Genomic DNA, 24657 nt, shown 5'->3' on the forward strand with positions numbered 1-24657 from the left:
TCAAACTATTAACTCCTTTCTAACTGGGGACCTACGAACAATAAACAATGAATAGATATGTAGTGATAATGGTGAGATACTGACAGCTACAGTTATCAGACCCAAGGCAAAGCCTAACGCTGAGCACCAGGGGGCAGGGTTTATCAGGCAAAACTTCTGCAAGGAGGAACTTTTCTTTGCAGTTGAAAAGAGAAGAGAAGGAGAAAAACTAACATTTTCCCTTTAATGTCTACAAGATACACACTGTGTGAAAATCAATTGAGATACCATGTGAATGAAATTGCTAGAGAACTTTAAGAGTGTCATATATTATTAATGATGATGAAGCATGTTCCGCAATCTAAACTGGAGCAACCATGCTGCCATCTAGGCATGCATGCATCCATGCATCCTTGCATCCCTCCATCCATCACTCATCTGTCTATTTGTCCTCTGTCCATCCATGCATCAATCCGTCCATCCATTCATCCATCTATCCATCCATCCATTCATGCATGTATCCAAAATTTACCGCTGCCAGGCTTTGGGGTTGATAATGCAGGTGACCCACTTGGCTAAGAAGAGACAAAAGGGATGGCAACATAGCTAAAGGGGAGATTTGGAGCCAAAAGAAACATTTGAGGATGACGGTTGGATATGCTTAAAAGCTGATGAGAAAAAGATAGTCAACATGGTGAGATTAAAGACACAAAAGAAGGAATTAATTCGTCAGTTTTGGTCCCTCTGGAAAAAGGGAATGGGGTGAGACAGTAAGGTGGGAGAAGTGTGGCAAAAAGTTGAAGTTCTCTGTCAAATGACAGCTATATCCTTGACTAGGTTTTCCTCAAGCCTTCTGTAATTTTCCTACAAACAGCTGGGACTGAGAAGAGAAACAGGGAAGGAAAGCCAAGGCAAAGTTCTTGGAATGGGCACTGTGAGACGTGTGGCTCTATTAATGTGGATGGTGTTTGGAGTCACATATATGTAGAGGCAGAGAAAGGAGAGAGAAAGCTTTGTTTTCATTCCAGAAAACTAAGGAGAAGTTCAGCCTGAAAGAATGGGTGGTTGTTCTTTTTAGCTCTCCAACCCAAATTTCTTCTGGGGACCATAAAGTTAGCAAAGGTGTCCTATAATCTATTCTGCAAAAAATAAATCAGGAAGCATCCATTTAGAAGAGAAGCCAAATAAATTCTTGGCAGAACCTGAGGTTGTTATTATAGCAGGAGAACAATAAATAAATAAATAAGTTAGAAATCAAACTGTGCTTCCATTTCTTTTAAAATTATTGTACTGAGAATCCAACAAGATACATTCTGGCCCAAAATTGTCCTTTGTTCTAAGGTTTCTATGGTTCAGATTATTTTGTGCTAATGATGTTCAGGGACTCTGTCTTTTGGATTCCCAGAGTTCTCCTAGTCATACTGGATCTGGGACTGGGATGCTGTGGTTCTCAGGCAAACTCACTACAGATGGAGCACAGCAGATGGGAGTACACCATGAGGGCACTGTGCTGCCAGTGGGAAAAGAAGGCTGCCAGTTTGAATGGCTGCCCTGACACAAGACCAGCCTTGTGACTTTGGGCAAGGGTAGCCCTAGAGTCCTGAGAATGAAATGATGAACTGCTATGAGTGTTCTGTGCTCCATCTCATTCTGAACTCCAACCCAACACATAAATCATATGTGAATGCATGTGCTTTGTAAAACTGTAAAGCCTAGAACAAACTCAAGGGAGCATTTTAATGAAGGCAACACACAAGTCAATTGTGTGATTGTGTGCATGTGTGTGCATGGATGTGCATGCTTCTGTGTGTCCATGTATCCATGCGCACATGTGTCTATCATAGACATAGGATCTTCCAATGCAGCTGCTGCCACTCTGGTTTGCCGCTATGTCAACAGAACCTCAATATAGTGACTGAGAAATATTCCTGGGAGACAGAAAGTCCAAGAAACAGCATGATTAATTTTGGTCTCCTTGAGCCAGCTGGCCAACACTAATATGAAGTCCATCCAGGAGTGCTTTGATATTTCTGATTTCCTCCCCAAAACATTCCCACACTAGATCTGACATTTTCAACCATCATCAAAAATGGGCTAGTCCAACAAGGGAGGGGAGGTTTTCCCTGCCTGGTCCCAATAAAAGGATGAACAGTATCTCTGAGTTGTCTCAGAAAAGTCTCCCTGAGTTTTCACATCCAGTGATAAGATCAACTTATTGATCTGTAATAAGTTGACTCATTGATCAACTCAGTTTTGAGAATAGACAAAGAAACCATCAAAAGACTTGGAAGTTTGGTTTCCTTGTTGGGTGTGGAAACAAGAATGGACAACCAAATATGGCTTCCAGGGAGCAAAAAGACATCTCATGGAAGGTGGTCTATGGGAAGGACAGGATTTAGAAAATATAGAACACACTCAAAAATGAGCTAATAAACAGCTAAGATTATTTTTACTCACTCCTTCATACTTTGTCCCAAACACTATCTTTCCACTGCTTAAACCCCTTCCCATCCTTTAGGATATTACTTTTTCCGTAACCTTTCTCAACTCCTCACCTCCTCCCCAGGGAAAGTAAATTACTCACCTCCTCTCTCCGTCCCCATAGTACCCTGTTCCAAATCCAGTTATGGTAATTCCTTAACTCATTCAAAAACATCTATGAGGACCTATTACATTCCAGGCTTAGAGAAGAGCAGATACACAGGTTAATAAGACACAGTCCCTGTACTCAGAGCGCTCAGAGTCTCATAGGAGACAGACAAATAAAAACATCTTAATGCAGTGTGATTGGTACTTGGTGGAGGGGAGTCCAGAAGTCCAATCAGACTTGGGATTCAAGGAAGAGAATGTAAGCTTAACCTTGAAGGGTGATGGGAACCAGAAGTTCTGACAAGGAGGCTTGTTGACTGGCAGAGGGAAGAGCATAGTCAAAGGCCCAGAAGCAGCAAATAGCAGGACACATTTGGAGAACCACCAGAGACATTGAGTGTCTGGAGGGATGGTGGAGGGTGGGGAGTGACTGGAGACGATGGTAGAGAAGTAGATGGGGATGGAGACAACAAGGTGTGGCCTTTAAAAATAATCCTGAAAGCCACAGGCAGCCAATGAATGATTTCAGAGTAACTGGCTCTGACAGATAGTTTGGTGAATTTCTTGAAGAAGATCTGAGTCAGGTAGGAAGTTTTTAGAATAATCCAGTTCAAAGATGCCAATGGCCAGAAATAAAGAAATGGCAATCAATATGAGAAATAGTTGAGAACCAAAATTGACCAGACTTCATTGCTGACTGGATGTGGGAAGGAAGGGAAAAGAGGGCAGCTGTCAGCTTTCTAATATGTGGTTCAGAGGACATAGAAAATGGTAGGGCCAGTCCATGAGATGGGAAAGATAGAAAGAGGAGCAAAGTTGTCTATGGAGACAATGAACCTGCTACAACATTGGGACATCCAATAGGGGTGTTTGCATCTGCTGCTCAGAGAAGAGGGCTTTCTGGGGAAACGTGTTTGGGAGTCCTTATTATCCTGACAGTGCTCAGTAAGCTATGGGCCTGTGCCCAGAGAGAGTGTCTAGGTCAGGAAGAGCGGAGAGAGTGAAGAGCACCAGCAGTGTGGTTCCAATCTCTTCATATACAAAGGGGGAGAACTATGTTCTCTTATGAGAACCTAATGAGAAGATAAAGGTTTTTCTCATAGCACAAAGCTCAGATTACAGAAGACTCTTCCTGTGTGTGGCTTTGCCTTCTTCTTGTAAATCACATGCTTGATGCTCGACATCAATTTCTTACAACAGAGGTCTAGAATTTTACTTTTCTTTGGATGTTGGAAGTTTATGTGGGTTAAGGGTAAGTGAGTGTGCATGGAGGCACCCCAGATTTTTCCCAAAATGGTCTTTTCTGCTGGCTGACAGTCGTTTTTTGAGTTCTTTAGTTTGCAGCAAAAACAAGATAAGAAATGATGTATCCAATAATCCCATTTACATAACAGTACAGAGCTCAGATGAATATAGCAACTGTTAATAGGGCTTGGATTGAAATGTTAAATTCTGACCTTCCTACCTTGTTATGTTCAAAGTTATAGATATGGTAATAATAGCCATCATCATTGGTCTGCCCTTAGATGAATAACCGGATGTGACATTTGGAGAGTTGTCAACTTGTCACTTAGGATTCAGTAGAGTGTCACTGACCATGTTGCCCCTGTTCATGCCTTGCTCCCATAACTGAGATTAAAAAATGATGTTTTTTGTTTTAGGGAAGATCTGAATCAAACAGTCCCAGAAACAGATCAGACTCTCACTGTCAGAACCCTGGCTGTTCTCCCGTCCTGTGTCTCCTACCTGTTCCCTTCTGTCACGAGTGGTTTCTTTGGGTGAGTGGTGGAGAGCATAGGGATGGCAACATTGTGGGCTGTATCCCCTTCTCCTTCCTGCAGGAGTGGGAGACTGTCTTCTTCAGCTGATTCAGCTGACTTCTTCTTACTTCCATGATGGGAACCTCCATCAAGCAGGTTCCCAAAATTACCTATAGAGATCACAGCAAGGGAGAGAGGCCAGGTAGGTGTCAACAAGCAGAATCTGGCTATTTGGCAGTAGGGATCCAAGGTCATATCCTCCCAGGGCAGAGAAATAAGACCTCAGTATGAAGATGGGAAATGTGATCATCAAACCAAAGTAATAAGATTGACAATGATGGTGAGCCATCATCTACATACCCCTTATGTTCTCTTATGTAAAAACTATTTAAGTCACAAATTAACTGGATTCCATCTCTACTTCCTTTGCTCTTTAGGCACTCTCCTGATGTGAAACAAGATCTTCTCTAATGGAATGCTATTTCTTGGAAAGGTTTTCCCAGTCATACAACAGCCCAGGAAGATTTTGGGGAGTTATAATAACAGCATTTATAATATGCACAAGACGTCACATGCATTAACTCATTACATTCTTGCAATAACTCTATGAGGAGTTACCACTATTTTCATGAAGTATGAAAATAAATCTATCCTTCATATATTAACACTAAAGTGAACAAAGAATTATTCATTTCTTTCTGAGGTGCAACTCTCTGCCAGAATGCTATCACTTCTATGCAAGACACTAACTTATTCATTCAAGAAACAGGTGTAAAGCCAATGCCATATGCCAAGTACTGTGCTTGTTTGCACTTACCAATAGAAACTTCAAAGCTAATAGGTTTATCTCCAATCTTCCGGTCAATCATGGTAGCTTCAAAAAATGTTCCAAAGAGTAAAAATTCCTCATATTTTTCTGGTATAATCTATAGAAGAAAGAAAATATTAGACAAGCCTGGCTCTATTTTTTTTTTTAATTTATTACCAGAAGCTGAATTAGTGATGTTAACTGGTGCAGGATGATTTATGGGCACTGGAGTTTTGGTGTCAGCCTAGAATGGCACATCATTTCCCCATTAATCAATAAGGCAGGCAGGAACCAGGACCTACAAATTACAAATCTAGATTCAGCCATTTATCTAGAATGATGTCATCTCAATCTTCCAAGCTTCTACCTTGCAATTAAAATCTTTTTTTAAATTTATTTTAAAGACAAAGGTTGGCATGTGTATGCTTCTATGGTACTATTGGCAAAACACAGGTCTAGAATGACCTTCAGGTGAGCAGGCATTTAGAAAACACAGTCACAGGATCAAACCCTTATATTGGAGCATTATTTTATGGATTATACAGGATGGTCACATCCATTATATCTGTTCCTCAAAAACCTCAAGAGGTCAAATCTGGACCATTCCCATTTTACAGGGAAGGGAGCTAAGGAAACTAAACTTAAGGTTGAGTTTAGTAACTTTCCCAAGTATTCTGACTACACGCCGGTGCTCTTTGGGCTCCTATGTCATAACCCAACACCTTGCTGCTGCTCAAAGACAGATCTTGCTTCCTGAAACAATGCAAGCCTGGATAAAAGAGACAGGAGGGCTAGGCACTTGCATGAACATCAGCCAATCCAGTGCATCCAGGATGAGCTATAAGTATGTAGGGTCTCAGGATCACATCTGTTTTTACACTGAAAAGGGTCTTGGAGTTCATCTGCTTCAACTTCCTTCTATCTGAATAAACTAAAGCCCAGGGAGACTAAGGGGTTTCCCCAGGTCACACAGCATGTTGAAATCAGCCAAGATTTGAGGCTTGGTTTCCATCAAGGCTGCCCTCTCAAGTAGCCTACATTGTGGAAGACAGGACTACTATTTGTAGGTGACTCCTATTGATGTGGAACAGGTTGATGATGGTCCAGGAAGCAGATATAGCTGAAATGTAGCTGACACACTGACACAGCATCACATTTCTGAGCAAAGAGGCTTAACGAGCTACATATAGTCTGTGCTTCCTGGTTTCCCAGTTGGATTTATTAAATTCCATGGAGAAGTAATAAGGTTCGTTTAATGAAAATAAGTAGTTGTGGCTTTAGAGCTAAGGGCCCCATTCAATCAAGAGCTCTGAATCCTATCCCTCAGAGAGCCAACAGATCTCAAAAAGGTGACTTTTCCTTCACACAGGAGCCTCCTTGCCGTTGACAGCAGCAGGAAATGTTTCTATTGATCAGAAGATATTGGACAGGGTGGGGCCCCAGGGCTAGATCTTAGTCACAGAGCACACACCCTTCCCACCTGCTGCCACCGTATCCACTGGCTGTAAAGAAGCCACTTATCTTGCCTCCTTGGGGCCAAGTTTACTCTCTGGGAGGAGGTCAAAAAGTATTTGGAGACCTGGTGGGAATGTGGTCAATGTAACTAGGAAGAGAGATGTCAGATTTCCTAGCCAGTTTGACCTTTCTTCAAACCCCAGTGCTGCTACTTCCAAGCTGGTTGACTTAAGGAAAATCACGTCCACTCTCTGGGTGTCACTTTCCCTGTCTGTGAAATAAACATTGTTGCAGGGCCTACAGGGGGGAATAATGAGATCATCCACGTGGAGCACCTCATATAAAGCCTACACATACAAATGTCACAAGAATGGTAGTTGTGGCAAGTATTTCAATGGATAAAATTAATCTCTTAATTCTACCCATCCTTTGCAGTCTAACTCAAATGGCCTTTTCTTTTGGGAGCATACTTTGACTTCCTGAGTTGGAGAAATTATGATGATAATGTTTCCTGAGCCCTTATTATGCGTCAGATGTGGTATTAAGACCTTTACCTACTTTATCTCATGTAATTCTCAAAACTACCCTAGAAGGGAGATGCTTTTATTCTACCTTTTAAAAGATGAGGACAATGCAGTCTGTGAAAATTTAAAACATCTGTCCAAAGTTACTAAATAAGCCTAATATGTGCCAGGCTCTGTTCTTAGCACTTTGTGTATGTTAATTAATTAAATTCTCACTGTGAGCCTATGAAGTAGAGATTATTATTGGAAATAAGTGAGCTTATGTCACTTGCCCTAAGACCCAGAGGCAATGTCTCTCTATAGGCTGGGCAGTAACCACTGCCACATCTAAAATCAAGCTGTCTTACTTGAGAACCCAACATTTTAATCATAATATTTCACCCACTCCAGGAAATATTAGCCTTTATCTGTAGCTCCTTATTGTACATATCACTTTTTACTTCCTGCACATTTATTTTGTATGTCTTACCTCCCTTTCTATATCATAATTTCCATGGAGTCAGACTCTATTTGTATTCCTACCAATATTAAGGATGATGTTTAAAAAAGAAGCCGGTCAGTACTTGTTCACAGAATCTGAAAATGAACACATCTACTAGATTAACTATGCTCTGTGAAAGCTTGGCATAGCAAGATAAGCTTTGACAGTGGTGATGGTGTGAGTTGGAAAAGCCAATGTCACGGGATCTCACTTGTCTAGGGATGCAATGAAGCATGGCTGCAGCAAGGGAGATAGGAGCTCAGGACCCAGAAGAGCTAAAAAAGAAGATGCTGCAAGGATAGATATTACCATTACCATATTGGTAAGGGTGACGTCTGAGCTGTTGAGGCTCTGAAGAAGGTAGAAGCCCAGGGTGGTGGTTTTAAAATATGTCCACAAATCCTTGGAAAAACCTCCCTCAAAAGATGAAGCCTAATACCCCTCCCTTTCAATGTGGGCTGGGCTTAGTCACTCATTTCTAACAATTAGAATGTGGCATAAATATCAGTATGTGACTACTAAGGGTTTGGTCTTAAAAGACATTGAAGTTTCTGCCTTATTCTCTCTTGGATCATCCACTCCATTCAGGGAGAAGCCAACTGCCATGAAGATACTAAGCAAAGGTCCGTGTGGTGAGGAACCACGTCCTCCTGGCAATAGCCATAACAGTGCACCATCTTGGAAGTAGATCCCAGAGTTCCAGTCAAGTTGTCAGATGACTACAGCCTCTACCAACATCTTAATTAAACCGTATGGATGGGATGCCTGGGTGGCTCAGCAGTTTAGTGCCTGCCTTCGGCCCAGGGTGTGATCCTGGAGTCCCAGGATAGAGTCCCACATTGGGCTCCCTGCATGCAGCCTGCTTCTCCCTCTGCCTGTGTCTCTGCCCCCCCCCCCCCCGCCCTCTCTCTCTCTCTCTCTCTGTGTTTGTCTCTCATGAATAAGTAAATAAAATCTTAAAAGAAAAAATACCATGGAAAATTCTGAGCCAGAACCACCAAGCTAGGTATTCCCAAATTCCTCAACCACAGAAAAAATAATCGGTTGTAATTTTAAGTTGCTAAATTTGGGGGTAATTGTTATAGAGCAATAGATAACTAATAAGCTCAGCAAGAAACTGACCACAAACAAGAATCCAAGACGAAGAGACAAAGAAGGAGAGATAAAGGTTTGAATGAGACATGCATTTTTCCTCTCCTACCACCTTCTATCCAAGAGCCAAGATGGGCCCTTGGTCTTGTAAGAAATGTACACTCTAAAAAAAAAAAAAGAAATGTACACTCTACATATATTCCCAACTACCCTTGCTTTCTGCTAGAATTTTTTTTTCAAGGGGCCTCAGCAAAATATCTTGAAGATATTAACATGAGTTAATAAAATCTTCTATTAGGCCCTTTCTACTTGGCTAATTCCTGTCTAGAAAAGATTGGATTGTTTTGACAGTAGGAAAGATTGCTATAGAATCAGATAGTCAGCTATTAGCATAGGTGGCTACTTAAGGTACCTGGCAAAGTCCAAAAAATGTTTCCAAAGTTAGCATATATTCTGAAAAAATACACATAAATACAATCACATCAAAGCAATGTCAATTCTAACCATAACAAATTGGCAGTACACATTTCCAGAGAATATTTCCCAATATACAAGTTCATAGAGGAGAGCTGAGGAGGTCCGCAAAATATCCAAAGTAGGTCCAAAACATAGAGTGAAGAATTCCGAATAAATTATAGCAACAGCCAGTCATAGCAATGGCAAATGTACTGCCTAACTACCATGAATGTGCAAAGAATGCCTATTTAATAGGCATTCCCTCATTTTCCCCCAGGAGATGCCTATGACAAAGACACTATTACTACCCCCATTCTGTTGATGAGTAAACTAAAACATGGAGAGGTATTAGTATCAGAGCCATGAATAGAACCAACCCTCAAGATTTCCAGCCCTTGGAAACAGAGCTCCCACCTCTCCCCCACACTGTTTCTTAATCAGTAAAAATAAGTGGCTCTACCAAGGCTATAAGGTGACCCAGACCAGCCATCACCTCCTACCCCAAATGATTGTCTGGTTGACCTGAGGAAACACACTCCCAGAGGCAGAATCATCCAAGTTAAGAGCCAGAATCCACTCACTTCTGTTACTAACAAAACACAGGTTCCTTCATTTGCTTAACTACAAAGCAGTCTTGCTAATCTAAACAGTTGGGAGGTGGGGGGCGCTTGGGTGGCTCAGTCAGTTGAGCTTCTGACTCTTGATTTTGGCTCAAGTCATGATCTCAGGGTCTGAGATTGAGTCCCGCATTGGGCACTGAGTGTGGAACCTGCTTAGGATTCTCTCACTTGCTCTCTGCCCCTCCCCCAGTCATGTTCATGTTCTTTCTCTCTCTCTCTCTCTCTCTCTCTCTCTCAAACAAACAGTTGAGGGGATATTCACAGCTTGTATCCATCTCGGAGACCTGGATTTCTTTTCCATCACACAGAAGAACTGGGCTGGAAAAATGCTAACATGTTTTATGTTGAGTGATAGGCATTCCTTTGAATTGTGATTTCCCCTCAGGCTTGGACAGGGGAATGTTTCTCACATTCTTTCATCTCAGCGTGTCACCTACTCTTGCCCCTCTTTATTCCTCATCCCACATTACCTTACATCCAGAACATACACTAAGCTAATAAAGCTAAACAAAATTAGGACACAGAGCTCAGTCTATCCCCCCACCACCCGCTTCCACTAGCTCCCCTGGAACACTTTTATTTTTCTTTTACTTTGGTTCTCATGGGACTTTGTGTTTTGGGGTGGCACTGGAGGGATTTATCATGAACAGATGGCTGTGATGTCAGGAAGAGGCAGCAGGTCAGCCCAGAATACAGGGCTGGGCCAACACACATTTTGCAGGGGGAATAAGACCTTTGCACACCTGTGGGAGCCTGTGGGAGCTGGGCTGGCAGGTGCTGCCTCCACTCTGGGCTTGCCTGGCAGGGGCTGTGGAACAGTGCTCAGACCTACCTCAGGGGGCACATCGAAGCGTTCCACTTCAACCTCCGTTGAGTTGGTCTTGTCTGAAGCCTGCTGGGATTTTCCATCATCAGTTTTGTCACCCTTGTCTTTACTGGAGCCTTTGGAAGATTTGGAGTCTTTGTCCTTCGAAGACAACTTGAGTTCCTTGAGTGCCTTGGAAAATTTAGATTCCTGTGCCCCTCCTGAAAGGATCTCCACAGCAATTTCCACCAAGATTCTTCCCCTGAATGACACACCTTCTCCAAAGCCTTCATTCAGTTCCTGGTAATCATCCATCAGACTGTGGTTCCTGGGTGAGCCATACAGGTTAATCCAGGCAGGTCCAAAGGTTGGTAGAAAGCCTGCAAAAGCCCCAAGTTTTAGTTGCCCAGTAACATTTCCAAGTTGATAATTTCTAGCTTTATGAAAATTGCTCACATTCATTTAAAATGTAAAATATACAGAAAAGACAAGAGAAAATATTTACAGAATAGTCCATCCCCCAAAGAGCCAGAATTGCCATTTTGCTATATTTACTGTGTTTCCTTCTAGTCCTTCTTGCATGCACACATTTACACTTGTTCACAGCTGTGATGATACTATGAATGCCGACGTGCATCCTTGTCTGTTCATCTAATGTTTATTGACATCTAATGCTCCTAGGACTGCTCTAGACATTAAACATGGAGCCCAGTGGAGAATGAAGCAGAAGCAAACATTAAACAAGTAAACATTTACATTATAAGTGCTAAGCAGGAGATTTACCTTATGCTACAGAAAAAAAAAAAATAACAAGTTGAGGAGGCATGGAGAGGAGTCAGACAGAGAGAGAGTCTGTCCCCAAGGAGCATCAATTTTAAGAAGCAGGGATATTATGTTAAAGGAGATAAAAAGATTTTATGGCCCATGACATCTAACTTTTAAAACTCGTTTCTACATTTCTTTGAACAGCATCAAAATGTTCTGAAAAGTTGGGGTAAAACATGCTTACATCAAGTTGAGAAATTCTGAGGGTGAGTGGAGTGTGTGTTCTGTATAAGGCAATCCTGTGGCAAACCCTTCCACAAAATAAAGACTTAAACAATAGGTGTTTATTGAGATCTTTCTGTGGTGTCACACTGTGAGAGGCATAAAAATATGTAAATCTTGTCTTCTGCTTAAGCTAAGCCTTCAGTATATGTACATACACACATACACACATATATATTCATAAGTATATTCATCAATTAACACCAATTTGTGGTGCAGAGAAAAATTGTGTTGGGATTTTTTTAATATTTTTTTAATTTTTTTATTTATGATAGTCAGAGAGAGAGAGAGAGAGAGAGACAGAGACACACAGGCAGAGGGAGAAGCAGGCTCCATGCACCGGGAGCCTGACATGGGATTCGATCCGGGGTCTCCAGGATCGCGCCCTGGGCCAAAGGCAGGCGCCAAACCACTGCGCCACCCAGGGATCCCTGTGTTGGGATTTTTAAAGAAGGAGAGTTTGTTGGAATATTTAGAAAGTTATCACCTGGTAATTTAGGTTTTTCAAATAAAGAAAGAGTAAAAGCTCTTTCCCCTGACTGGTGGATTAGCTGGGACTCCTCATTCCCTCCCTGGCTCTCTGAATGCACAGTCAGCAGCACATCGTGCAATACTCAGGACCACGTGCTCCTCACAATGAGTGAGGGCACAATATTTTCTGGACCATTTAAACATGTAAAAACCATTCTTGGCTTATGAGCCATACAAACATATTTGGTCAGCTGGATGTGGCCCATGGACCATAGCCTATCAACGTCTGATCTAATCTAAACTCTTCATTTTTCATTTAAGAAACCTAAGGCCCAGAAAGGGAGAGTAACTACCTCAAGAACCCGGCAATGTTCATGGAAAACCTGGGACCAGAACAAAGCCTCCCAAGCTCTCACGGGCCGGCTCCACCCACTGCCCTGAACCAACCCAAACCACAAACCACACAGAGCATGGAAATGTGTGGAGCAACACATTGCTCCATCTTCTCATTATAAAAAATGAGGGCTTCAAACCAGTCATTTTGTGACCCCATCTCCAAGTCAGACACATGAAGCTTTACCTTTATCTCCATCCTGTTCATTGGAGATTTTCTTTAGGTCGATGAAGTGGGTGGCCAATGCTACATCATTCATGCTGCCTTCGTCCCACACCTGGATTTTCACTCTCCGACACAAAGGAGGGAACATTTCCTTGAAGACCACCTGTTCGTTCCATACAGGATCAGCACAGTTTTTCTGCACTGCGGTTCGCCCCTAAGAACAAAGCCAGCAAGACGTGAGCTGTTGAAAGAAAGAAGAGGTGCCCTGACCTGACTAAAGACAATTCTTCAAACCAGCTGGAAATAGAAAGTAAATTGCCAGAAGTAATGAACCTATTTCCACCCAATACAAATAGAAATCTGTTGCACCCAAGAGCATTACAGTAACTGCCCCCCTTTATTTGCAGGGAATGTATCCCAAGACACCAGTGGATGCCTGAGCCCACAGATAGTAATAACCTTACATATACTCTGTTTTTTCCTACACATACTTACCTATGATAAAGTTTAATTTATAAATAAGGCACAGTAAGAGATTACCAACAATAACTAATGATAAAATAGAATAATTAAAACAATATACTGTAATAAAAGTACCATGGATCTTAGCAACCTCAGCGTATAATTTTTTTTTTCCCCTTTCTCGTTGAGAACTTTCACCTTTTCACTTAAAGGGAGCATTTTATAGCTTCTCTTTGGTGTACCCAAATTGCCAGGACCACTGCTCCTGCATCTAGAGGACATTATCAAGTAAACTAAGGGTCACTTGAACACAAGAACTGCCATAGCACCACAGTGCACCTGATAACCCAGGTAACTACTAAGTGACTAACCACTGGCCGTACCCATACGCTGGACAAAGGGATGATTCACATCTAGGTAGAATGAAGCAAGATAGTGTGAGATTTCATCCTGCTAGTTGGAACAATGTGTAATTTAAAAGTCATTGATTGTTTATTCATAGAATTTCCCATTTAATAATTTCAGGCCATAGTAGATCATGAGTAACTGAAACCATGGCAAAACAACAAATAAGGGAGGAATATTATACTAACATCCTGCTCTGCACCAGACACCATGCCAGGCAACAGGGACAAGGTGAGTAACTGATGAGTCCTGCCCTCAGGAAGTTCTCATAATCACACAACATGCATGTTGTGGACATGAGTTGTTTCACGCATCTCCAGGAATACAGCAGATATAGTTAGACCTTGAGTTTGTGTCTTATAAAAGTAGGGCCTTAGGCAAATCACTTCCATCATCTGGACCCCAGCTTCATGGGGTAGAAGCAGAAGGTAGAAGCAATTTGGAGACAGAAAGAGGATTCTACTATAGGAGGAAAAAACTGAAAAGATCAGGATTCATTGCTAAAATGAGTTTTCTTTGTGGCGTAAATGGCAGCAAGGGGTATGAATAACACCAAATGCAAATTCATTCAAGTCCTTGAATTATAGAATAAACATGGTCTCCCACTCTGCACCTTAAAAGAAGTGCATTAAGTTCTTCTCATTTCACAAACCAGTGGTTGAAATTATAATTCCTTCAAAGAAAAATCAGCCAAGTTCAGATAAATAGGATAAAATGGAGTTGATGTTCTATCTGACTCAAGAGGTCCAAGTAAAAAATACTCCAGGGTCCCCTCTGCCAAGAGAAGGAGTTAGAGTAGCATATACATTGTAAGGGCAGAGACAATATGCGTTAGCTGAAGCTTCCAAGTCCATCCAATCAGGATTAAGCTGTGACCATGTGCCCAGGCCTTGGTACTTCCAATGGCTCTTGACCAGGGAACAGCGGGGAACAGAGATGTCCAAGCTACACAGGACAAGGGTCAGGTGGGAAGCCTGGGGAGCAGGTCAGGAGGCAGGTGGCAATGCTACAGAGCCTAAGAACTAGGTAACAGCTCAGAGAAGTAGCCAGAGGTGAGGAAGGAAGCCGTCTGCCTGAGTCCTAAATCCCAATACCCCATAGCTCTTCTCCATGATCTCAAAAGGAGAGTGAGTGGGACACCATCACCCCCACTTTCCTGCTTGTGACTCAACAGCTTTTCTGAAAAGCTTTCTCTCTCATGTACTTCCTAATTTTTATTTTAGCTTGATATTATTTGATTAGAAATGTCCCTGGTAGAGAGCAGCATTCTGGTCCATTATTGGTGGTGATGACATTCCTTACCATCTGCCCAGCAAAAGACACCTCCACGAAGGGGTCCACGAGGTCCTTACTGTCACCCACAAATGCTTTCGTGACGTTTGCCATGATGCTGGAGTTCATTTTGGGCAACCCCTCTGCTTTATAGAGTCTCACATAGAATCTGGCCCAGGGTCTCTCTGATGGAAACCCTTGAGGGATCAAAAGGTTCCTTGAGAGGGAACAAGAAATAAAAAATAAAAAAGCTTTCTCATCTGAAAGAAGAAAGAAAAGGTAGAAGCAATTTGGAGACAGAAAGAGGATCCTAAAATAGGAGGAAAAGGCTGAAAAGATCAGGATTCATTGCTAAAATGAGTTTTCTTTGTGGTGTAAATGGCAGTGAGGGGTATGAATAACACTGAATGCAAATTCATTCAAGTCCTTGAATTATAGAATAAACACTGTCTCCCACTCTGCACCTTAAAAGAAGTGCATTAAGTCTTCTCATTTCCCAAACCAGTGGTTGAAATCATAATTCCTTCAAAGAAAAATCAGCCAAGTTCAGATAAATAGGATAAGCTCAAGAACAGCTTATCTATTTTGTGTTGTTATAGGGAAACAGGCTGTCCTTGTCCTAGGAGCTGACCTCCCAAAGGCTCGTGACACCTTGGATAAGACACATCTTGGTGCCTCTGATAGAGCAGAGTCCCAGGTAGACAAGTCATGAATTTGGCAGTTCTCATGTACCCACAGGAAAGGGAAGAAGAAAGAGGAGAGAGAGGAAAGAGACATAGAACCTGGGAGATATCATTTCTCTTGCATGACCCTGGATGGGCCTGTCTCACTTTTCTATTTGCTCCTCAGCATCAGGAGTTTTGGGGCTGGACTTCAAGACGTCGCCTTTCCCAATCACGCTGATGTCACATTTCAGATACCCCTTCGCGCCAGTCCTGATGTCGCCAGGGTCTGTGAGCAGGGCCCACTTGTCACAGAACTGATGACCTGTAAAAGTGTCCTGACAGCTCAGATCCCCTGCACAGCTGGATCTAGCAGGTGCACCCAGTTCTGTCCCACACCCCAGGCTTCCTGTGCTCTGCTCCCTAGGAGGTGGCAGCTCCTCCCCTCTTTCCCTCCTCTGCTTTCATTTCCACCCTCTTCTCAGTCTTCTCCAAACTGCCACAGGTGTTTGGAAAGCCTTCAACCCAGTTCTAATCACCTAGACAGGATCTTAGCTTTGGCAGGTTGGAAGGACATTAATGGAGTAGAGATGTCACATACTATTTCACAGGCTGTCAATGGGGCTCATGGATCCTTCTGTCAGTCCAAACTTTATTTCCTTTTTTAATTGGAGTTCAATCTGCCAACTTATAGCATAACACCCAGTGCTCATCCCATCAAGTGAATCAGTCCAAACTTTTAAAGGTCTTAGAAAATCTAGACCTCTGGCTTACCCCCCCAAAAATTATTAGATCTGCCAATACAAGAAGCACATTTCCACCCATCAGCAAGTAGCAAAGGAGCTGAGTAGCCACTGCTCCTTTCATGTGGGTTATGAGCTCTTCTGTTCCCCACAGCCTGCAGCACCACTCAGTGTATCAACCCCATCCACAGTGCTCAGTTATGCCCATGGCCTGGCCCCCTGGACTCATGCAAGTTAGAATTCCTTAGAAGAGAAGGAGCTTTTCCTGAGAAGACCTATATTTGTTGATGGCCCTCTTCCTTATCAGCTCCTGACCTTGGACAAATTACCTGCCTTCTCTGAGTTTCACTTTCCTATATATCAGGGATAATAAGAATTATCACAGCAAACCCTTAGATGGCATGCCACAGTCATTACTCTATGCTGGGTTCTATATGAAGCACTTTATATATATATATATATTTATCAACTTAATCTTCCAACAACCATGGAAAGGAGATACTATTTTATCTTCATTTTTTCGGATGAAGAAACTGAGGTGCAGAGAAGTCAAATGATTTGCCCAAGATTGTATAACAGGAAAAAGCAGGGTGGAATTTGAAGCCAGGCAAGCTGGCTCTGGAGTCCATATGTGTAACTGCTAGGCAATCTTTCTTGCCTGTGTCTCACAGCATCACAGCACTAAATTATAGACAGAATTTGTTGGGAGAAAAAAAACTGCTCAGAATTATGGACATAGAAGATAACTTTGTCATTAGATTGTAAATTTTGAGGAAACGAGCCAGGTGTTGCTCCAATTGTAGTTGATGCTCATATTATTGAATGAGTGGGTAAGTGGATGGGTAAATGAATGAGGTGACCTCCAGGTGTGGCAAACTAGAGATGAGTAAGGGAGATTGGGAAGTGATGATTTCTTACCAGGCTGGTTATATACAGTCCCCAGGTCTACTTTGAAGGAGCCAATCAGTATGCTGCCTATCAGCTTGTGGTGAAAAACCTGAGGAGAGATGGAACAGTGAATCTGGCTGCACTAGATTTATCTTTGAGGATAAATCTGTGAAATGGGTTCATGACACCTCAGCAAGGATTCTAAACCTTGATGCTTGTCTGCCCTTCACTCTTGTCTAGAGCACAATGACATTTGGTCATCAAGTGAAAGGGCAACCAGAAGTGCCTCTTCCTCCTAGCAGGTTTTCAGCTATTGAAGGACATCTAACAAATTTCACTGTCTGAAAAACTACCTTTTTAAGCCAAAGTGAGCTCTAGGACAGACCACCCTTCAACACTCATCTTTGCTTATTGAAACTCTACCCATCCGTCAATGCCTAAAGCAAATGTTACCTCCTCCAAGCAGCCTTTCCTGAGCCCCCTGCAGCTGAAAGTCCCCTTTCTTTCCCAAACTTCCACAACACTCTGCTCACAAGTTACCCAGAGGACTCATCACATATGGCTTTGAGCAGTTTGGGAATGTACAATAGTCACAACAAGGGAAGTGGTCATCCCCAATATTTTGTGTGATTAGAAGTCATCAGCAAAGTGCCTGGCTGGTGATAGCAACACACTTTAATGCAATGCTATCGAGGAAGTTCTAAAGGAAAGCATCAGAGCTGGCACTGGGTCCAGAAAGTGCACTGTATGAGATTGCTGAAGAAGCAGGAGTAATTTAACCCTTAACTCAGAAAGGAGAACACTGGGTGTGTGGAGGAGGGATAATGGTAACTTAAGTGTTTTCCAATCTTGGAAACACTGCCTTGTACAAGAGGGAGTAAGTTCCCTGTATGGATCCAAACCACAGGAAGAGAGACTTACTATAAGGACAGGTTTTATAACAGAACTTCCCAGCAAAGAATAGGCTTTTCTAGAGATAGTAACCTTCCATCACTGGATATAACCAAGCAGTGCACCAAAACCCCATGTCATGAAGGTGGTGACAGGGATTCCAGCACCAGCTGGAAGTTAGACTAGAGGGTCTCTGGGCTTCCTTCTATGACATTATATGAGTTCCTTGAATGAAAGACAGTTTCCTACTTTCTTCTACCCACCACATGCATGGCCTTGTTCAGAATAGGTATTCAATAGACATTCAGTGAATTAATGAATGATTGGTTGATTGAATGATGGATGAAGGGGAGACTTTGGGGTTTATAAACAGCTTTTTTTTGGCGGGGGCAATCAGTAAAAATAAATTCAATTGACTTCAGGAAATGAAGAAATGACAGCCCTTTGCATTTCCCTATCTACCCTTACTCCCTTGCCCAAATTTTGCAAGGGAGTTAAGAGAACTGAGGGCAAGTAAGGACAGCTTGCCTTGAGGTGAGGAGTTATTTAAGGCCATGCATACAAAGCTCACTCCAAATCTCCTCATGCTTGTGGCTGCTAAGGTGGCTTCCCAAAGGCCCCAGCAAGAACACAAGCCTGACTCAGGCTCTCTTCTCAGGTCAAAGGCATCTGGATCCCTGTGGGCACAATGGGACGTAAGAGCCCATTTGAGCTTTAAATAAAACAAGAGGCCTCCTCAAATCATCCATCCACACAGTCTGAGAGCCAGGTAACTCTGGTGTGGGCAAGCATTTGATTATAGGAACTTCAGGGAGATGACACTCAGAGAGCTAGGGGCCCTGCATGCCTGGGGCCACTGTCAAGGGGAGATAGTACCACCATCATTGGCACCACCAAAGTCTGCTACAGCCTTGCTATCCTAATAGCATCTGCTTGCTGTATTCCCCCCTTCTTATCCCATGTTGAATTTATTTGGGGCACATTGTCTTTTAGTTCATGGACCATCAGAAAACTTGTATTAAACACTTCCCTCCGGGGCAGGCCCGGTGGTGCAGCAGTTTAGCACCGACTGCAGCCCAGGGCATGATCCTAGAGACCCAGGATCGAGACCCACGTCAGGCTCCCTGCATGGAGCCTGCTTCTCCCTCTGCCTGTGTCTCTGCCCCTCTCTTTCTCTCTCTCTGTCACTCATAAATAAATAAATAAAATCTTAAAAAAATAAATAAACATTTCCCTCCAAAGGGAATTTTCCCTTTAAAATCTTTGGTCTCTGCCCCTAAGGGTCATTTGGAAAGCCCAAACTGTTCTCTTTTTACAAGTTAGAGGAAAAAAGATAGGCAATACCAGCTCTGGTCCTCAGTTTAAAAATCCACTGTCCAGAGAGTCGTGACATTTGTCTATGCTACAGTGTAAAAATCTAGCTATTAACTGTTTGTCTGAAATCTAGACAGTTCCTTAGGACTCAACTACACTGCCCATCTCATAAACAGATGGTTGCCAGAGCTATGCAATGTAACAAAGTCCTAGACGATGCCCCAGGTCCCAAAATACCTTCTGCACCACTTGTCATCATGCCTGAAATTCAAATTAAGAATGTTTGGCTCAGGGCACCTGGGTGGCTCAGTCAGTTAAGCATCCGACTCTTGATCTCAGGTCATGAGATTGTGAGATTAAGCCCTGCAATGGGCTCCGTGCTGAGTATGGAGTCTACTTAAGATTCTCTTTCGAAAGGAAGGAAGGAAGGAAGGAAGGAAGGAAGGAAGGAAGGAAGGAAGGAAGGAAGGAAGAAAGAAAGAAATAAAGAGAAAGAAAGAAAGAAAGAGAAAGAAAGAAAGAAAGAAAGAAAGAAAGAAAGAAAGAAAGAAAGAGAAAAGAAAAGAAAGGAAGAATGGCTCTTTTTTTAAAGAATGTTTGACTCTTGATAACTTCTCATTCTTCAAGAGTCACATTCTTCAAATGACCTTGAGAAAGAGAATATAAAAATTACACTATTGCCTAGGACTTAATGCAGGACCTATATATTATACATAATATATATTACTATGTACATATGTAATATAAGATATATAATTAATATAACAGAAATGGGTGGGTGATAAGAGCAGGTAAGGAAGTCTCCAAGACAAATTTTTCCATATTCAAAATTCTAATTAGAGTTAGTGTCACTGCTGAGGAAAACATTTTCTCATTCTCCACATGTCTTATATTGGCACATAAAGTACGGAGTCTGTCTTTTTAGAACAATTAAGAGAAGAACACTTACCCTCCACCACCCACTCCACCTCTCTCAGGCATGCATAGCCACGCTACCCTCTTCATGGGAGAAAGAGTGAGTTCCCAGATTGGTGAAATAAACACAGTCTGTCACCCACTGGTCTCTCTGTGCTTTTACTGAGTGATGTGAGTTTGATATCACTCCCGTCTGGCCCCCATTCTCTCTCTTTGGGCTAGTACAGCTTCAGTATGGGCATTTCCCCTCCTTGTTCCTATCCTCTATATGGTGGGCAACCCAGATAAGACAACCTGTCTAGACCAAGAAGCTTCTCTGTCTCTACTGTTCAGACATGATCTGTAGAGACAAGAATTCACCTGCAGGACTGAGGAAGGGTTTATGCAGCAGACACAACCCCCCATGAGCAGGTCCAAAGGTCTGCACTCAGAGGCAGCGATAAAGAGGCCAAATGGCAACCACTTGCTCCGAATCACATTCTCTGATCCAGCATTACTGATATATTTGGTTCCTTCCTGGTGCCTTTTTCTACTTCTCTATTTTTACCAACTAGAAGGAATGAGCCATGTAATTAATTATCATTAGTGTGGATATCATCCCAAAAGAGAAACACATTTCATCTCATAAAAAGAAATAAATCAACTCAAAATGGCAATCTGTCAAGATGGCATTTGAAGCACATGTTGCACATTCCTACATTAGTAAACTCCATGATTCAATTCATGGCTTGAGAGTAGCTTATGATTTGTTTCCAGGAAGCACAGATTTCTTTGAGGAGGTTTCCTTTCCCAAATTCCTCTGCACTAGTTATTTCATGTTCCAACCTGTTGGTTTTGAACTCACCATCTGACACTCACCCTCCAAACTTATTCACCCCTCAGCAGGCTGAGTTGTTTTAGGGAGTCCCAATACCTGGAATCTCTCCCATCACTTCCCACTCCCATCATCAATGATATACTTACTGAGATTTTGATGATCTTGTCAAAAAGATGCAGTTGGGGTCCAATGAAGTCAAAGACAAAGTACTAAAAAACATAAAATTCATTCTGACCGTAAATTACAGGCTTCCATCTAAGAACCTTATTACTGGACTAGTTGTAGGTTTCTATCATTTTAACCAAATGCTGCATTGTCCTCGGTGGCATTGATATACCGTCAATCAATTGGCCATCCCCTATTTAGGGTCACCTAAGTTCTTTCCAATTTTTTCAAATGCAAAAAAAAAAATGCTGTTATCTCCATCTTTGCACAAGATATATGTGAATTTTCCTCTAAAATGAATATAAAATGTGGAATTATTGGGTTATGGCTTATGTGCATGTAAATTTCTAGTAGGTACAGCAAAATTTCTTTCCAAAGAGGCTAAGCCATTTTACATCCTCACTGGCAGCACACTAAAAAGACATTTCTCTATATCCCTGCCAACCCTTGATATTGTCAATTCCTTTAATTTTTTTCGCTATTAATATTGATGGATGAAAATCATATCTCAGCGTTTTAATTCAGGGTGAACTCGATTAAAATCTAGTTTTCTCAGGATTTTTGAGAAAATCAAAATTGAATTGAATTTTAGACTTGAAGAAATTCTCTAGACCAGTCTCTATATTCTACAAATGTGAAGTTATATTTTCCTAAGATGTAAAACACTGGAGTGGTGTTTTGTTGTGGGTTGTGTCTTTGGGAGGACTGGTGGGGGTCGGGGAGGCAGGATCAGGAAGTTGCTTCCTGGATTTGTTTTTGAGCTTCAGGTGGAGGAACAACACAGGGACCTTAGAGATGACAGGACAGCAGTAGGAAAGGGAGGACTGCTCACATCCTGTTTTTAAAGGGCAAAACTGAAAAACCAAATGCGGAAATTGAAAGATGCCATTATACATTATAATAAAGAAACCTTCAAAATGTCGATCCCTAGGTATCAATGAGAAGCCACCTTACATTCATTGTCTTCTGCTTAAGAAAATGAGAAAATTGGCATGACATTTCAGGAAGTTTTTCATGTATATGTTCAAACTTTTAAAGAGTTTTATTGTTCAGAATTTCTTTTATGTGGAAAACTCACATAAAATTCCTTATCCTGATACATGAGATGCTGTGGGTTCCTTGGACCAATAAATTAGTTGCAATGTCTACTGCTTTCTGCTGAGTTTCAGATTTCAAACTCAATTGCCTCACATTCCCTAGACCTTTGAGCCCAAAACATTTTTGTAGCTGGAAAATATTCACCAGCCCCTTTTAACTGGTTCCTTCAACACCTGACTGTCCCAGAGCTTGAAAATTAAAATCAATAGCTGTAATAAAGGTTTTCAGTTCAGCTTCTATGTTTTTTTTCTTGAGTGCCTACTGATGACACATGGGCCCAGTGTCATGTCATTTAGATCCAGGACTTGTTTGTATAAAGAAAATACTAATTACAGCACTTAACAAATCCGTAGATCTTTGCAGTTTTGAAGCATTTCATCACAATATTTCATATTGCATCCATGCTAAAAGTTGTTATGGAGGTAAGGGTAGGACAGGAAGGAAAAAACTCATGGTAAAAGGTTCAGAGGCAGAAGTGATGGATAATGAGGAAAGGAGTTTACAGTTCAAATGGGATTTTGTTATTTTCTGTTGATTTCATTATGTGGTCTCCCTTTTCAATTACTACTCCCATTAGAAAAATAATTAAGAGTTTGCTGCATTTCTTGATAATTCATGGTGTCAAAGTGCCTGTGGGGAAACAAGCATTCTTATACACTATTACTTGGAGTACAAATTGTTACCTCTTTAGAGGACAATTTTGTGATATCAAAATTTTTGGTACACATACTCTTTGCCCCAGTTATTCCATATTACTATAAACAGTAGCCAAAAGATGAAAAATTAATATCCATCAATGAGATATTGACTGGTTTAGTAAATTATGGTGTATTAATACAATGGGAAACTACACCAATGAGGGGGAAGTGAGATTGAACTATGTATCTTGACACAGACTAATCTCTAAGATACGTTGTTTTGTGAAAAGATCAAGATCTAAGACAGTATGGACAGAATGCTACTATTTGGTTATAATATTTATTTGTACTCTTGTACATACCTAGGATATCTCTGGGAGGATATACAAATGCCTAGTGAGAACTGGTTGGGGGGCGGTGAGGGCTTAGGGATCAAAGATCAGAGGGACACATAATTTTCATCATATATCATTCTATATTCTTTGTATCCTTTACCACTTTTTACTATGTAATTTTTTATTTAAAAAAAGAACTTAGTGTGTATAACATTTAAAAGCTTCCTGTCTGATGTTTTCCTCTCTTTGATGTTCACAACTTCTTTACTGCTTAAAAAAAATACACCTGCTTTACTTTCCAATGCAACATGCCTATTTTAAAATTAATGATTAAATTTCTAGTGTCTCTTTCATGAAAAATATGTTTATCTTCTTCATAACCAACACTGACTACATTTATTGAATATAAAAACAGAGCTTATAATGGATGAAGATGAGCATACGAGAATTAGGAAAATGAGTATATTGAAAACACAGCAATGAATTCAAAATCAGTAGGAATTCATCACCTCTACTTTTCTTTATCTTTTTGTGAAACTCTGTGGAGTTGTTTGTAAGGAGGCTCAGAGAGTTTGCCCGGGGTTAGATGAGAGTTGGGAAGCAGTGAGGAGCGGCACAGCTTTTCTATTTGGCTGAAGAATACCACAGGAGGGAGTGTTGGTTCAGAGGATTTTAGTGGCCTCTACAACTTACTTCATTGTAAAATGGGCTGTTGGTTCCTTCTTTCACTGTGCTTTGCTTCTTTTCATCCCCGACCTCAATGATCACAACTGGATCAATGTTCTCACCCACCAGCTGTCGAGCCTCAGTGATGGTAATGGCAATCTGCAACACAAAGCAGCATGTGTGCACTATGGACTTTGCTGCTCATTCACACAAGAACTGGGGAGGTTGGGCAGGAGGAATCATTCACTTACTTGATAGTTTTGGGATCTGACTTCCCCATCATGGATCTTAGTCGACAGTTTTGATCTATTAAAAGAAAATTTAACATATTTGTTTCATTAAGTAAGAACATGTTTTAGATCCAATAAGCCATAATATTTTCCCGGGTATATCTAAGTGCTTTTTTTAAAGATTTATTTATTTATTCATGAGAGAGAGAGAGGCAGAGACACAGGCAGAGAGAGAACCAGGCTCCTCACAGGGAGCCAGTTGTGGGACTCGATCCCCGGACCTGGGATCATGCTCTGAGCCAAAGGCAGATGCTCAACCACTGAACCACATCCCAGGCATCCCACATCTAAGTGCTTTTATTTATACTGTATCATATATTCTCTCTCCATCTCTGGAGGAAATAAATGTAAATGAGCAAGTGACTTAACCTCTCTATGACTCAGTTTTTCAATCCTCAAAATGGAGCTAATAATAGCATTTACTACATGAGGTAATTGGTACAATTGAAT

At 41.6% G+C, this 24657-nt stretch overlaps 1 protein-coding gene across 1 annotated transcript in view; it reads right to left on the reverse strand.

Moving 5' to 3' along the window:
* The window catches only part of FER1L6 (fer-1 like family member 6), a 155953-nt gene that overhangs the window by 86821 nt on the left and 44475 nt on the right, over nt 1-24657 (reverse strand). The window contains 10 exon segments of the mRNA XM_041769620.1: nt 4315-4498; nt 5146-5254; nt 10597-10949; nt 12668-12860; nt 14816-15002; nt 15616-15772; nt 17109-17187; nt 21162-21224; nt 23945-24076; nt 24169-24223. Coding sequence (XP_041625554.1) covers nt 4315-4498; nt 5146-5254; nt 10597-10949; nt 12668-12860; nt 14816-15002; nt 15616-15772; nt 17109-17187; nt 21162-21224; nt 23945-24076; nt 24169-24223 — 1512 coding nt within the window.

Source organism: Vulpes lagopus, chromosome 9 (genome assembly GCF_018345385.1).
Source record: "Vulpes lagopus strain Blue_001 chromosome 9, ASM1834538v1, whole genome shotgun sequence".
In the NCBI taxonomy this organism is placed as follows: domain Eukaryota; kingdom Metazoa; phylum Chordata; class Mammalia; order Carnivora; family Canidae; genus Vulpes; species Vulpes lagopus.